This window comes from Phanerochaete carnosa (genome assembly GCF_000300595.1).
Source record: "Phanerochaete carnosa HHB-10118-sp unplaced genomic scaffold PHACAscaffold_7, whole genome shotgun sequence".
Taxonomy (NCBI): Eukaryota; Fungi; Basidiomycota; class Agaricomycetes; order Polyporales; family Phanerochaetaceae; genus Phanerochaete; species Phanerochaete carnosa.
In genome coordinates, this window is record NW_006767634.1 from 1,286,923 (window position 1) to 1,301,467 (window position 14,545).

General features: G+C 55.9%; 4 protein-coding genes across 4 annotated transcripts; 3 read left to right on the forward strand and 1 right to left on the reverse strand.

Moving 5' to 3' along the window:
* Positions 1-318: 318 nt before the first annotated feature.
* On the forward strand, positions 319-2,280 carry PHACADRAFT_259582 (uncharacterized protein). The gene is made up of 9 exons (XM_007397939.1): positions 319-372; positions 427-531; positions 582-730; positions 783-892; positions 948-1,124; positions 1,178-1,303; positions 1,365-1,417; positions 1,470-1,966; positions 2,020-2,280. The coding sequence occupies exons 1-8, from the start codon at positions 342-344 to the stop codon at positions 1,625-1,627; spliced, it is 909 nt and encodes a 302-aa protein (XP_007398001.1). The 5' UTR covers positions 319-341; the 3' UTR covers positions 1,628-1,966; positions 2,020-2,280.
* Positions 2,281-3,979: 1,699 nt separating this feature from the next.
* On the reverse strand, positions 3,980-5,083 carry PHACADRAFT_259583 (uncharacterized protein). The gene has a single exon (XM_007397940.1). The coding sequence runs from the start codon at positions 4,917-4,919 to the stop codon at positions 4,224-4,226; it is 696 nt and encodes a 231-aa protein (XP_007398002.1). The 5' UTR covers positions 4,920-5,083; the 3' UTR covers positions 3,980-4,223.
* Positions 5,084-5,838: 755 nt separating this feature from the next.
* PHACADRAFT_147744 (uncharacterized protein) lies at positions 5,839-10,584 on the forward strand. The gene is made up of 4 exons (XM_007397941.1): positions 5,839-6,088; positions 6,141-6,629; positions 6,679-6,816; positions 6,867-10,584. Exons 1-4 carry the CDS (start codon positions 5,938-5,940, stop codon positions 9,815-9,817), a joined length of 3,729 nt encoding a protein of 1,242 aa, XP_007398003.1. The 5' UTR covers positions 5,839-5,937; the 3' UTR covers positions 9,818-10,584.
* Positions 10,585-13,176: 2,592 nt separating this feature from the next.
* PHACADRAFT_62551 (uncharacterized protein) lies at positions 13,177-14,545 on the forward strand (the record flags this gene model as incomplete). Its single annotated transcript, XM_007397942.1, has 6 exons — positions 13,177-13,437; positions 13,500-13,671; positions 13,733-13,993; positions 14,051-14,190; positions 14,244-14,378; positions 14,438-14,545. Coding segments are annotated over 6 exons (1,077 nt in total), but the record flags the coding sequence as incomplete, so codon positions are not given.

Here is a 14,545-nt window from a genome sequence, read left to right on the forward strand (position 1 = left end):
CTGTACATCCGGCGCTATCGGATGCTATTCGCGCAACCATACCGCTACTCGCGACTTGCGATTCTGGCAACAATAGCGTACACAACTACTGGAATACATATGCCGGAGAGGATAGAGCTCGACTGCGTGCGAGCAGCTCACATCGGCGATGCGCCTGCCGTGATAACATTCGCTTCCGTGCGGCATTCCTCACGGATTCGCATGCCGCGCGTGTTCCTATATGGCACTATCATTATTCCTCACGCCATGTTCGCACGTTATGAGACATGAGGGGCACCTTCGTGAGCCTGCTCATCGCCTTTCTCCTCTTACAACGTGCCACCACTGTTATCGTTGCAGCCATGGGTTGGGATACTATCAAGCTGAACAACGGTAACGCCTAGGCCTGTCGTACCCTTAAGCCATGAATTGCTGACGGAGGCACAGGCAACGAGATACCGTCCATTGCGTACGGGTCTTGGACGCTCGGGGGCGGCCAGCCAACAGTTGATCACGTCGACCAAGCACTCGACGGCGGCTTCAACCATCTTGGTGCGTGTATTCTCAAGTACGGGGAGGTGACTCTAAAGACAGGCCTGCAGATACCGCTCAATCTTATCGCAACGAACTCGAGGTTGGAACCGCGCTCCACGATAGCGGCCTCAAGCGTGACGATATCTTCATCACTACCAAGTACTCTGCAATTGACGGCCTCGACATCGACACGTCCATTCACAACAGTTTGAAGAATGTGAGTTGCAACGCCGGTAGTACCAAAAGTCTCAACTAACGGACCCCCCAAGCTCGGTGTGCAGCATGTCGACCTCTACCTCATCCACAACCCCCGTATAGTCCCAGATATCCCGTCTGCGTGGGCGCAGATGGAGAAGCTCCAGTCTGACGGCTTCACGAAGTAGGCCTTCAAACCCCCCATAATTCGTGCACAGATCAAACTCACCACACTGCAGGGGCATCGGCGTGAGCAACTTCGAGATTTCGCATCTCGAGACGCTGCTCGCGTCTGCAAAGGTCACGCCCGCCGCGAACCAGATTCTGCTGCACCCGTACGTCTGGCAACGCCAGGCGCCCCTCGTGGAATACTGTCAGAAGAAAGGCATCGTTGTCGAGGCATACAGTGTCCTCATGTAAGGGGCTGGTTTCTGCTGTTGCTTCTCACAAGCTGACGGACGTGGAACAGCCCGCTGACCCATCAGCCCGGGGGCGCTGTGGACGCGCCCGTCAAGAAGATCGCGAAACGCGAGAAGGTTGAGCCCGAGCAGGTCTTACTGGCCTGGGCGAAGTCAAAGGGAGTCGTCGTAGTCACGTATGTGCAGCGGTCTTCACTTCCGGGTGGCGTGAAACTGACAAAGAATCGCCCCGCTCAGGTCCAGCACGAAGAAAGACCGTCTTCAACGCTACCTGGCCGCCGGAGATCTCAGTAAGTTCACTCCCTGCACTCAAGATCTGCCGGCTTACCTTATCTGCGGCAGAGCTGACCGACGAGGACATCGCTTCTATTGACAAGGCCGGGAGCGAGGGCGCCCGCCGCTTCACCGCGCGCACCTTCGTCAAGCGCGCGATTGGCCTCGCGCTGTTCGGCGCCGCCGTGCTTGGGGCGTGCAGCTACATCGGCGTTGACCTCATCTAACCCTGGGAAACGAAATGTATCAGCATCAGTGCAGAAATACATACTATATGTGCAGAGTGTAAAAGTACAGCATGGACTGGAGAAGCATAGGCGAAGAAGAGTCAGACGGTAACGAATAAGCAAGAATAAGCAGGCAAGTGTTTCATGTACTCATGATCCTCTCTATCTCTAGCTGTATCCGGACGCGGGAGGCAATACCCTCGGGGCTCTTGCCACCGATGAGCCTGTCTTTCTGGCCGCTGATACCTTCCGTGACGCCCGCATAGATGACTTCGAGCATCTTGAGCCACTGCACGCCCCAGACCTCTCTGGCCTTTGCGCCAAAGACGTCCAACGCGACTAAGTCAGAGATTGTTAGCGAAGTACATACATGACAGGATAGCAATACTTACCGTACAGTATCTCGGCTGCGACAGGGCTGTCAAGTAGCTGAGGCTGGGACATCATGCGCGCAAAGTACTGCCAGTAGCGTTGCACGCGGAAACGGTGATCGATGGGGCGGTCGAACTGGGTGCTGGCAGCGATGATGTTGAAGTACACGCGCATTATGCCGGCTACGCGCTGCAGGTGCTCCCCAAAGGGCTCATCTTTACTGCGGTACCCCATTGCCTTCGCGCGGCCCTCCTCGTCAAAGGAGGTGCCGTCAGTATCGCTCTCTGGGACCGCGAACGGTATTGGCCAAGCACCCGCGCGTTGGCAAAGCTTTGCCCAGAAGATGTTTGGGAAGCGTTCGAGGTGCACGAGCAAGTTTGCGGTCACTTGGCCCAGAGGTATTGCGCTGCGTTTCTCAGCGGTGACTTCTGTTTCCGCCTGCAGGAGAATGGCTTTCGCAAGTGCAGAAAGCGTAGCAAGGTAGACTTGCTTGCGGTCGTCACTTTGACTCAAGTTCGGTGGTGGTGGGTTGATGACTTGCACAATTTGTTGAGTCTATAGCACATGAGCCAACAATCGGCGAAGCACCAGCAGTAAGACCTACAATCCGGACAATGGATTCTGCATCATTCGTCAATTGTCCAATCTTCGGTTTAACACCTCTACGACCCGCATTGAGCAGAGGCTTGAGCTGGGGATTAGCTTTAACGGGACGCATGACTCTGTTTTTCAGTTTCTACTGGGATGTTCAGACATCATGCGTGATAAAGCGGCGAGCCACTAACCCCAAGTAAGTCTCGTGCCTTCATCCAATCCTCCTTCGCTATTGTCATCCCACATTGCTGCCGCGTCTGAGCCTCCGACTGCTCCTGCTGTTCCTTCTGCTTCGCGACCTCCTCTTCCTTCTGCTTTTGCTGCGCCTCGTGCTCCTGCTGCTGCCTTTCCTCCTCCTCTTCCTTACGCTTCTTATCTTCCTCCTCCTGCTTGCGCTCGCGCTCGAGCCGTGCTTGTTCCTCCGCTTCTCTGCGCTTTCGCTCCTCCGCTTCGCGAACCTTGCGTTCCGCCTCAAGCCGCGCCTTGACCTTGGCCTCCTCAAACTTGATTGCCCTTTCGACGCGATCCCACATGTCCTTGTCGTGCTGTTTCCAGAGCTCGCGAAACTGCATTTCCTGTTTTTGCTTGAGCGCGTCGAACCTCCTGAGCCATGACTGGACCTCATCGACCTGCTGCTGGTGCTGTGCAGCCTGCTGCTTCTCGTTATCCTGACGAAGCCGTGCAAGAATCTCCTTCTGCTTGGCCCTCAGATCCGCCTGTTCTTGGCGTGCAGTGATCTTTTGTGCCAGTTGTAGTACATGTTGAAACATAACTAGGGGCGACTCACGAATGCGTCCTTCCGCGTCTGCTGCTCCCACTCCTCGTACACGTCGTGGTGCGTGGCGTGCAGCCGTATCGAGGCAACCATCGCCTCAATTTCGTCTACATCTCGCAGCTCTTGTGCTCTTCGGTGTGCCCGTCTATGGGGCACGCGTTAGCTCACACGGGCGGCGCGCCAAACGCGGAAATACTCAACAGCTGTGGCTTGGCTTCTTCCGGTTCGGATTCGACGAAGCTCTCGTCTTCGGAGGTAGTGGTAATGGAAGATTCAGTCTCTGAAAAATCCTTCTCTGAATCCGACGAGTCTGACGGCACGCCGAAGGTCGATCTTCGCGTACACTGCGACGGCTTCCTTTGTCGACTGTATACAACATGAGGCTTACCCTGGCCATCTTACGACCTGGACTTACCTCTGCGAAGGAGAGGTAGCGAGAGAACGAGGTGCTGCAAACCTCATATGTGGAACTATTGAGAGCGAGTGTAAACTTCCAGAGTCCAAGCTGACAGTATGCGAGAATGAAGGGCTGGCTGCAGGCTCGTGGCGTTGGCACTCAATGGGCGTCTACTGGCATCCCGGATAAGCGCCGTAAGGTGCTTGGGCTGGACGGAAGTCGGGCGTGTTTGGGTGTGATACAAGCGGATAGTTGTCAAACTAATTACAGTAATTACTCTATGCTGTTGTATGTTGTTGCTCCAAATGTTGGTGAGGCGGAAAAGGGTATTAGGAGGTGAAGGTAGCGGCCAGAAGGCTTCAAGCTTCACGGACTGCAAACAGAGGGGAATGAATATGCTGAGAAAGGATGGGATGAAGCCATGCAGAACGGACCAAAATAAAAGAGTACAAGGTGCCTCACGGTGCGGTGTCGCCGAGGACGCTATCGGTGATGCCTGAGATGAGCGTGAAGACATCCAGGATCGCCAGGACCAAGAACGGTGTCTGCCGCTCCCGTTCGATACATTTGAGCAAGTTGCTGAGATGCAGCGACTGCTTCTTCTCTGCTTTCAGCGACTCCTCTAGACCTGTGCACCGCCGGATCTCAGCGTCGAGCGCGGCGCGCAGCTTCGCAACTTCCTCCTCCAGTGCACCCTTTGCGGCATTCGCGTCAGAGAGCGCATGCTGTTCGGCCTGATACCCCTTTGTCCGAGAGTCGAGTAGCTGCTCCATACGGTTACGGCTGATAGTCTCGATCTCGAGCATATGCACAAGGCGCAGCCGCTCAGACTTCTCTTCGTTAAACCGCGCCTTGAGCCGCTGAACATTAGCTCGCTCCTCGTCGAGCAGCTTTTGGAGCTGCGTGCGTTCCTCGCGCTCTTGGGCTGCGGCTGCCTCGGTCTGACGTTTCACATCCTCGTAGTAGGCTGCGATTTGCGAGGTCCACACCTGAGCGGCGGCATACTGCTGCTGTATGACGGTCTGAGTATAGCGTAATTCTGCAAGTTCTTTTTCGAGCTTTTCCCGCGTGATATGTCCTTGCAAAACAGCTCCTTCCGCTTGGGTGCGAGCCTTGGACTCTTCTAGCAGTTCAGCGCGTAGCCCTGTATGCATGTCAGAGCTTGACTGACATGTTCAGATTGTGATACTGACGAGAAACCAAGTCATAGCCGCTCTGGAGAGACGAAGACGCGTCAGCCATTTGAATGCAAGCCTCCACTCGTTGCGCAGGCCCTGGGCTGTCCTCCTGAAGAGGAGCACTATAACAGGTAATGAGAAGTGGCGCATAGTTAGAAAAGAGTCAAGACTAACGGATGACATCTTTCGTCGTCGTCGCGGTCTTAGAGAAGGCTTTTCTCAGCATCTTATCCTTTTGTGTGTGGTGGCGTGACTATACTCACCCCAGCGCGTTCGTTTTCTCGATGGGAGTGGATACGAAGGCGACCGGTCGCGAGACAGCTGTTCTGAGGGCGGAATGCCTGGCGGGTAGTGTACGGGTAGACTAGTAGGTGTCTGTGTAGAGGTGTCGCAAAGTGAAGTGTTCCATAGAGGTCAGCGCGGGAAGTGGCTTTCCCAAGACAAACAACGTACCCATGGCGGAGTCAACAAGGACATGGCACTTCTGATGAATAGTTTGTAGTATGGGGGAAAGGGTAGGCAAGCGCTGCAAGGGAGGGAGGGAAGTTGAAGGTAGTTGAAAGAGAGGGAAAGGAAGCGCACAAAAAGAGTGGCACAGTACTAGGTCATCGTAGGTACCTGCGGGTACACGTGCGGTGAAGACGTGACTCCCGCACGGTTATACATCTTATACCAAGACCAAGTGGAATTCTGCATCATGACCATGGTGTCGGGGTTCCGCAGGTTTCCGTCGGCTGGCGAGAGAGAAAGACATCAAATGTTCGCGTACGCCAGGCGCGATTCGCACCCGCGTATATGGGCGCCTATGGACAAGCTGTAACGGGTTGTTACAGGGGGTAAGTAATTTTGTTAGCTCGGTTACCCTCCGATTTGGCTTTCCATCAGCTATCATTGAACTTGCGTGCAACCACCATCTTACTTGTCTGCGTCTGCTGCCCACTACCCCTTTGGCTCTCGCCTGCGTCGTTCTTTTCTTTCGTCTGTAAATGTTACTATGTCTGCTATCGATCACCGACAAACAGCATCTGTTTCCCAGAATCACAAGGCTCAATTAGCAAGCGCGTACAATGAACTTGGCAAGGAGTTGTCTTCCCAGAAGATTAGGGTTATTGGGAACTACACTTTGGGAAAGGCTATCGGAGAAGGTGCGTATTTGAGCGTCGTCCCCTTCTCGCTCGGAGACTGAGGATATGGCAGGTGCATACGGCAAGGTGCGCTTGGGCGTGCATCGACTAACAGGGACCCGTGTGGCGATCAAGCAAATCCCTAAGGCCATGTCTGCTTCCCTGACCCGAGAAATTCACCATCACCGCCAGCTCCACCACCCCCACGTCACCCAGCTGTACGAGGTCATTGCTACCGAGAACTACATCTGGCTCGTTACCGAGCTATGTTCCGGAGGCGAACTCTTCGACTACCTCGCGGAGAAGGGCCGTCTCTCCGAGGACGAGACGCGCATGGTCTTCGGCCAGCTCTGCCTCGCCGTAGCCTACATACACGAGAAAGGGATTATTCACCGCGATCTAAAGCTCGAAAACGTTCTGCTGGACGAACACTGCCGCGTGAAGCTCGGCGACTTTGGCTTCACGAGAGAATTCGATCGTGGTACATTGCTTGAAACGTTTTGCGGCACTACAGGCTACGCATCTCCAGAGATGCTCCAGTCACAGAAATACCTTGGTCCAGGTATGTCCCGCTGTTACATCGCGAGCTTCATGGCTGATACCCTCTCCAGAGGTTGATATCTGGTCACTTGGGGTAATCTTGTATACGTTGCTTACGGGCATGCTTCCGTTTGACGACGACGACGACGACGTCATGAGGACGAAGGTCATTAAAGGCGTGTTCGAAGATCCAGAATGGCTGTCTGATGGTAACTCTCCCGGAGTTACGTTACTTACACGCCGCTGAATCGTGTTGCAGAGGCTCGTGATCTTATCAAGAACATTTTGGTGGTTGAGCCATCAAAGCGACTAAGCATTGCTCACATACTGTCTCATTCGTGGTTTTCACCACACCAAAGTTTACCATCTTTCCCTCCAATACTAAGCGGCTCTGGCGCTGCTGCATCTCGCTCAGCTTCGCCTACTCTTATCTCCCCGGCGTCCCTGGAGCCCCAGCCAGTCTCCGCCTCCTCTGAAGCTTCGGACGCCACTTTTCACTCTGCCTCGTCTGAATTCTCGCCCCCAACACCGTCAACACCAGATGACGTAGCTGTTGGTGTCGTCCAAGACGAAGACTCTGCTCTCTCTCGCATCGCTAGTGTCAGCACACTCCGGTATGCTGTCGAGTCGCTGGCGGATAAGCTTCCTCCAGTGAGCAGCGCTCAGGAAGTGATGTCACCTGAGGGCGAGCTGTTGGTCGAGGCACCGGTCCGACCGTCATTATCACGACGAACTACCGCTTCGCGCGCTTCGACTTCGTCCAAGGGGCCGCCGGCGTTACCGACGCGAACGCCGGTACGAACCAAGCGACGATCAGTATCCTCGACTCTGTCTGAGTCTGACTCACCAAGTGGGTCAAAGCGTTCCACCGCACCGCAACCGCCTCAAAACTTCTCATCGCTACTCGGCACGCCGGCACCCCTCATTTTCTCTACCCCTCTCGAGCGGGAACTGCTGACCAGTCTGAGTGTGCTCGGTTTCGACACCGGCCAGATCGTGCACTCTGTCCTCGCGTATGCTTGTGATGCAACTGGTGCATTATGGTGGATGCTCAAGCGGAAGGCGGAGCGGCGAACACTGCAGGAGGCAACTTCAAAAATCCGTAGCGAGTCCAGAGTCAGCGTAGGCCGCGAAGGAGCGCATCATTCTGAAGAGGAGAAACCGAAGACTCGTTCGTTCAGTAACGGTAAGGAGGAGCGCTCCCGGTCACCTATTCCCCAAGCCTTAGTGCAAGCACATTCAGCTCCAGAACTGCAATTTATTCCTGCGACCCCTACTGCCTCTATGCATCGCCCAGCAACGCCCCCAAGAGCTATGTCCCCCTCTAATCCGCTACTCTCTCCGGGTAACAATACTCCTGTTGAATCTATGAAATCTCATCCTAGCACTCCTAGTGGTAGTGTGAAGGAGAAGGATGGTAGTAAAGGTCGCAAGATGCGCTCTGGTAGTGTCAGCATCATGCAGCGCGCTGCCACAGCTCTCGAAGCCGCCGGCCTGGTCCGCAAGAAATCCAACGAGGCTGTAAAAGAGGAGAACGAGAAGCGCGTAGCCAGCCAAGAAGATTCACGCGTATCTCATGGGTCGCACACTGGATCAGGCAAGCTCCTGAAGTCACCCCCATTGAAGCCTGTCAAGGATGAGCCTAGCACCCCACCACGTACGCTGCCCTTAAACCCGGTGCCGACTACTGTCGGTTCGCCCTGGGTCCTTGCTGAGCCTCATCACCAATCACCGCAATTTACCCCTGCGAACTCTCCCGGAAACTCGCTTGGCACGCTGTCTACCATTGGCGAGAATTCCGTCAAATTGGGCAACGGCCAGGGTCGCAATCGGGCCAGTCTACTCTCAGCGTTCCGCACATGGTTTAAGGAAGATGCGAAGGGCAAGCGCAAGGAGCCGCCGCCTGCCTTGGTCTCTCAGAGTCTTGCCTACCCGCAGAATCCAGGCAGTCCGAGTCCCGGCCCATCAACGGGTCGCGGTCGTGGTACAGTCAAACGACGCATGAGCAACGGTAACACGCGCCCGAAGGTAACCCCCGGCCGCAAGACTGGCAACCGTGCCAAGCGAGGCTCCGTGTCCTCGCGTCGCTCAAGTAGTGTCAACTCGAAACGGTCGTCAGCGACGTCAATGCAGATTGGCGGCTTCGAGCCATCGTCGTACGGTGAGCAGATGGCGTCGATATCACGGCAGCGGAGTGACCCCAGCAGACAGTCGTTTGGTGCGCATACACCCAACTCCGAGTCGCGCCCGTCCTCTGTGCACAGTTTCACGGCGCAGCAACCGCGACACCGGAAGTCGCCTTCTGCTAGTTCAGCGGGGTCGCTCTACAATGTGGGCCGGACTAGTTCGCCTCTTCCCTCAAAAATCCACAGAAGGCACGGCTCTGGCTCGTCAACGAGGGTAGTGCGGCAGCTGCCCCTGGGTGCATCTTACAAGCAGCCGCATCTCCGTTCAAACTCTGCCTCGTCCAATCATTCTCTCTCGTCGTCGCGTCATGGTTCTCTATACGAGCTTTCCGAGGCTGAAGAGGTCGCGAAGGATTCCCCGGCACGCTATTTTGCTCGTGGCGCAGATGACACTCCGCGGCGAGGCGGACACAGCCCTACGACGTTCGTCGCGCAGAAGCGCACGACGCCGTTCAGCAACCCCGGTGGAGGAAGCAACGCCCACCTGCACTCAATCGGCCGCTCGAGCTGGAAGAAATCGTGGGGGATGGAACCTCCTGGCTGGCAGACGCGCACGGCGAAGGCGTCGACGATCGAGGTGCTCGCGGTCTTCCCGTCGCCGGCGGGCGGCATACGTGATGTTTTCACGGGCAGGCAGTCGTTCAGCATGGGCGACGAGTCAGACTGGGTCGACGAGGACGACGACGTGTCTGGCTACGTCGGCGGTCTCGGTCAGATGCCGGTATCATCTCCGACTGTCTTCGGGCAGCCCGATTCGCCCATTATTGCGCCGCCCGTCAGCCATGTGAGCAGGGGACCGAACACCAACCGTACGGGCAGCAGAAGTACTGTGTCGCCGATCCCAGGAAGGAACAGCCGGCGGACGACGGGTCGATCACCCGCGGGACGTACTTCGCCTGCACCTGGCGAAACGTCTTTCGATCTCCCACCGGAAATTCGGGGAGGTCGCCGTGGGCAGCTGCCTAATACTCAGCCTGCGTTCCGTCAAACTATCCAAGAGGAGGATGAGGACGAGGAGGAATAACATCAGTGGCCCGTACATTTTACGCGAGCTTTGCACGGGTCTCTCGCACTTGCGTCTTCCAACGTAGATCTTTTTTCTAATTACCGTAACTCGATTTAAAGCGCAGTACATAGTACGGCTGCTCTGTCTGAGACCGGGCGGCTTTGGCACTTGTTTATTCGCATGTCTTCCGCATCTGCTGTGAATTCGCTCTTGGGATACCCGTTGTACTCTGGTCACGGTGGAAAGTTCGCTACAGACTATACTAGGGCTCACGACGTATGCATATTTTCTTATAAGTGACATACATGAGACAGTTGTATCGGTAGACTTCGCAGAGACCTGCTGCCGTATACTACACAAATTCTCTGCCAAATCCCGAGACAAGGCCTCGCTAACACTACAAACAGGTTCAAGGAACACTAACGTCGGAACTCAACGTCGCAGACATAACCTAACTAGTCGCACTGCTTTCGCAGCCATAGTCTGAGCCTACCACACCTTGGCAGCCGGCTGCTCTTGTTCGCTAGCCGCCATGAGGGCTTCGCCGGTGAGCTGGGCGATCCGCTCAAACGCGTCCATCATGGCGGGCACCACGATCGGCGTGTTGCTTTCCCTCCGCGCGTCGTCGAGCAGGTCTTCCGCGTGCTTGCGCCTCCGGCGCTCGTTCTCGCAGGCTTCCTCGACGAGCTGCCGGCGCACGGTCTCACTCTGCAGGCGCGACCGCAGTGCTACAATGGGACGCCAACACAGTAAGAGCCCTGCTCTGCTTCTCTTTTCGGGGGCGCAAAAAAAAACCTGGACAGGCCAACGGGTGGCGGCGGCGCACGCGGCGGTGCGCCGCGACCACCACCATGGCCCGCCGGCTCCCCCCTCGACACCACACAAGCACACACACGTACAAGTAATCTCCGCCTCGAGCAGCCTGAGCCTGTCTTCCGGTCCGGGCGCCTTCGCGGGCATGACCATGCCCTCTGGAAGTTCTGGAGCGCGCAGCGTCTTGAGGTCAGACAGAATGCTATCTTCGCGCGCCTTCATCGCCGTGATCTGCCTGCGCACGTCCCACAGTTCACGGTTCAGCGCCATGATCTGTTGATTGCGTGTGAAGGGCTGCGCCGTCTCAGAGCCGTTCACGCCGGGGCCTGATGCAGAAAGTGTCGAGGAGGAGACAAGCGCAGAGGGCGGGGCCGTCCCGCGCGCCGCATGGGTACCGTTTGTCCCCCCGGATCCTGCAGTCGGGGTCGACAGCTTTGCGGCAGCCACGTCAACATGTAAAGGAGTACCTCGAGCAGGGTTAGTTGCATTGTTTACAGAGAACCGTCGCTTCGGCGGTGGGCTACCAGCGCGACCTGGCGTAAGAGTCGGGCTCAGGGGGCGTTTGAGAGGACCTTTTGACCACAGAGAGGGCGCGTCCAACTTGTCAACATTATACGGACGCCTTCGACACGGGCTTCTGGAACGATTGAACCATTTCTTCTGAGGAAAGTTTGGCGCTTGTGTCGCATCAGCCCCATAACCCGCATAACGCAATGCGGGTTCGTATGGCACGCCTCTGAGCTCAGCCGGACTGCTGGATCTGCCCCGATGAGGGGTAGGACTAAAGGCTTGGCGGTTACTGTGATTATTGAAGGAACGTGAGTTCCAGTCATGGCGGACCTCCATAGTTGGAGGCCTGGACGAGCGATCGTCTCTTGAATAGTATCCAGAGCCATTTGAACGCGGGGGAGGACTCAAAGGGCGCGTGATAGATAAGTCGCGAGTCCCCTCATTAGATGCACTAGAGAGCAGAGACCTTGGTGCCCTGGGCGGTTCTAAACGCTTCGGAGAGTCGCACTCCTGCTTAGTGGGGCGCTGATGAGCCCATGTGTCAAGCGAGAAATCCACTCCACAACTGACGACGTACTTCGATACCGGCTGAGGTCGACGTCGGTGTGTGCCCAAGCAAAGATAACAAAGTTTGGGATCCGGCCAACTTCTTGAGCGCCTCTGAGATATTTGGAGACCCTGCTGCGCCGTTGGAAGCGGAGCCACCGGAATGTGCTGCGGGTACAACATCCTCAAAAGGCTCAGACTTCACGGCAACTTTGCGGTCAACAGATTGTGAGCGATGCTTTCCCTGTGTACCTTCTGCAAGTGGCGGTTGGCGCAAGAGCTCCGGGGCGGAATGCTCCGGTCCCAGAGGACGAGTCCAGTGCTGCTTGTGGTAGTGCTTGCGTGGAGGGGAGCGACTCCTCGGACGCGGCGCGAAGTTGCCACGAGGAGAAGGAAGGCTTGCGCCATCCTCCTGTTGCTGCTGTAACTGTGCTTGCTTTCCAAAGATGATAGGCTTCGAGCTGAGGATATGTCGAGTCAGATTCGGAGCATGGCTGCTGCGCACGTAAGGAACACTGACTTCTCAAATAGGTGTATGTAGCTTCTGCGGAGTGAGTCAGGAACGGCTGAGCGGAAAGTGTCTGAATAGGACCACACATATGAAGGCCCTCCAGCGTAGCTCTGCAAGCACCACTCTGCGCTCTGAAGACACCGCGGTATATCTTTTCGAAGAAAGGCTGCATGCGCATACATGAGGACTTTTCAAGCGGTGCGACTTGTAAACGCACCGTATCTTTCGAAGTATTGTAGTTGCACAGAACGAAACCACTCTTCCATATCACTTTCGAGCTATGCGGAGGGTGGGGTATGGCGAACATGCTGAGAGCCCTGTTCACGTCTTCGGCATATCGCTGGGCCGTATCGCGGTCCTGGCTATGTTCCTCGGCTAAGAGCTTCCTCGCGCCCTCGCCCTTGTACTGGATGCGAATGGTGACCGTCATCGTCCGCAGCCTAGCTGTCGGACAAGGGCCGCGTTCTCCGTGCCTTGATGAGGCGTGGGATGTTACTGATAAACGTGTGACAGATGTGTGGTCGCCGCCGTTGACGGCGGTGAGAAGATGGGTGAAGAGAGCAACGTTGATGTTTACGAACACTTGTCGTGCGGACACAACGTTTCGCCCGATTCAGGCGCGCGGCCCAAACACCGCTTATAAGCGCCAGGCAGCTCCTGCTGCGGCCATGTTTGGAAGAGCCAAGTTGTGGACCTCGCTCACCATGCAACGAGATCGCCGTTGTTTGCCGTGCATCCTACACCTCTTTCTGGGGGGATGGTTTACTAGTACTGATGTCACACTGGCGAAGTAATGTAGATTGGTACTATCTAATATCGAGATTCACCCTTGGAACAGTTTGAAACATGAACATTACCGAAGCTTGCAATTGGATTAACACGTCTCGGCAGAAAAAACTGTTTCACAGGAAGCTGAGTGTACGCACGTTACCAATAAGAAGTCTGGTAGTATATAGTGGCACGAAACATATCCCCACAAGACACACCTCCCTCAGCCATGTCTCAGCCAAAGCTCTTCACACCCATCCAGGTCGGCGACGCGATGCTGCAGCACCGCGTCGTGATGGCTCCGCTGACGCGTGTTCGCGCGACCAAGGAACACGTCCCGGCGCCACTCATGGCCGAATACTACGCACAGCGCGCCAGCACGCCCGGCACACTCATTATTAGCGAGGCGACCCTCATTGCCCCGCAGGCAGGCGGATATCCACACGTCCCCGGCATCTGGAGTGACGAGCAGATTGCCGGCTGGAAGCTCGTACGCATTGCTCTCGCAGTGGTCAACCACCTATCACTAAGTCTCAATACGTTAATGCACAGGTTACGGACGCCGTACATGAGCACGGGTCTTACATGTATTTGCAGCTGTGGGCCGTCGGGCGGACAGCCATTCCAGATGTCCTCCAGGCGGAAGGCGGATATCCCTATGTCTCTGCGTCTGACGTGCCGCTGGAGGGCATGCCCATCGCACCGCGCCCATTGACCAAAGAAGGTGAGCACAGCTATGGCAAAGCCCCAGCCACATCTCCACAATATGCTCATGCCTCCTCCAGAAATCAAAGAATACATCCAGCTCTACGCTACAGCGACAAAGAACGCCATCCGTGCCAATTTCGACGGCGTCGAGGTGCACGGTGCAAATGGCTACTTGATTGATCAATTCACCCAGGATGTTTCCAACACCCGCACAGACGAGTACGGCGGCTCGGTCGAGAACCGGGCCCGATTCGCGCTTGAAGTGCTCGATGCAGCGATCAAGGTGATTGGCGAGACCAAGGTTGGCATCCGGTTCAGCCCATGGGGCAATTTCAATGGTGAGTCCGAGTGATGGCGGAGGCAATATTTGACCCACTGATGACCTTGTGGTACAGGTATGCGTATGGCAGACCCGAAACTTGGTTTCAGCTATCTTGTATCGGAGATCACAAAACGATGGTCGTCATTGGCTTATCTCCATGTGAGTGAGCCCCGAACGGAGGGCGACCGAGACAGGGCAACCAGAGAAGGGGAGGTAGGTTCTCCGGTTAGTGATGGATGGACGAATCCCCGCTGATCACTCTCTAGTCAAACGATTTCCTGAGAGAAATTTGGGGCGAGCGGCCGTTCATAAGTGCTGGTGGCTACAATCGCGAGCTCGCCTTAGAAGCTGCCGAGACGAAGGGTGACTTAATCGCTGTCGGCAGACTCTTCATCTCGAACGTACGTCGGCGACGTGTGCTGGTAGCCCTGTATGGTATTGATCATGTTGCGTTTTGCAGCCTGACTTGCCGGCACGATGGCAGAAGAATATCCCCGCCGACAAGGGCGATCGTTCAGCATACTACACCTTTGAAAGCCCACAGGGGTATATCGATTACCCTTTCGCT

Bases quoted from the DNA above. Each gene is read 5' to 3' on its own strand.
- PHACADRAFT_259582 (XM_007397939.1), top strand. From the start codon at position 342: ATGGGTTGGGATACTATCAAGCTGAACAACG. The intron at 731-782 runs GTGAGTTGCAAC...GGACCCCCCAAG, and splicing joins TTCACAACAGTTTGAAGAAT to CTCGGTGTGCAGCATGTCGA. The intron at 1,125-1,177 runs GTAAGGGGCTGG...GACGTGGAACAG, and splicing joins GAGGCATACAGTGTCCTCAT to CCCGCTGACCCATCAGCCCG.
- PHACADRAFT_147744 (XM_007397941.1), top strand. From the start codon at position 5,938: ATGTCTGCTATCGATCACCGACAAACAGCATCTGTTTCCCAGAATCAC. The intron at 6,089-6,140 runs GTGCGTATTTGA...AGGATATGGCAG, and splicing joins GGGAAAGGCTATCGGAGAAG to GTGCATACGGCAAGGTGCGC. The intron at 6,630-6,678 runs GTATGTCCCGCT...TACCCTCTCCAG, and splicing joins ACAGAAATACCTTGGTCCAG to AGGTTGATATCTGGTCACTT.
- PHACADRAFT_259583 (XM_007397940.1), bottom strand. From the start codon at position 4,919: ATGCATACAGGGCTACGCGCTGAACTGCTAGAAGAGTCCAAGGCTCGC.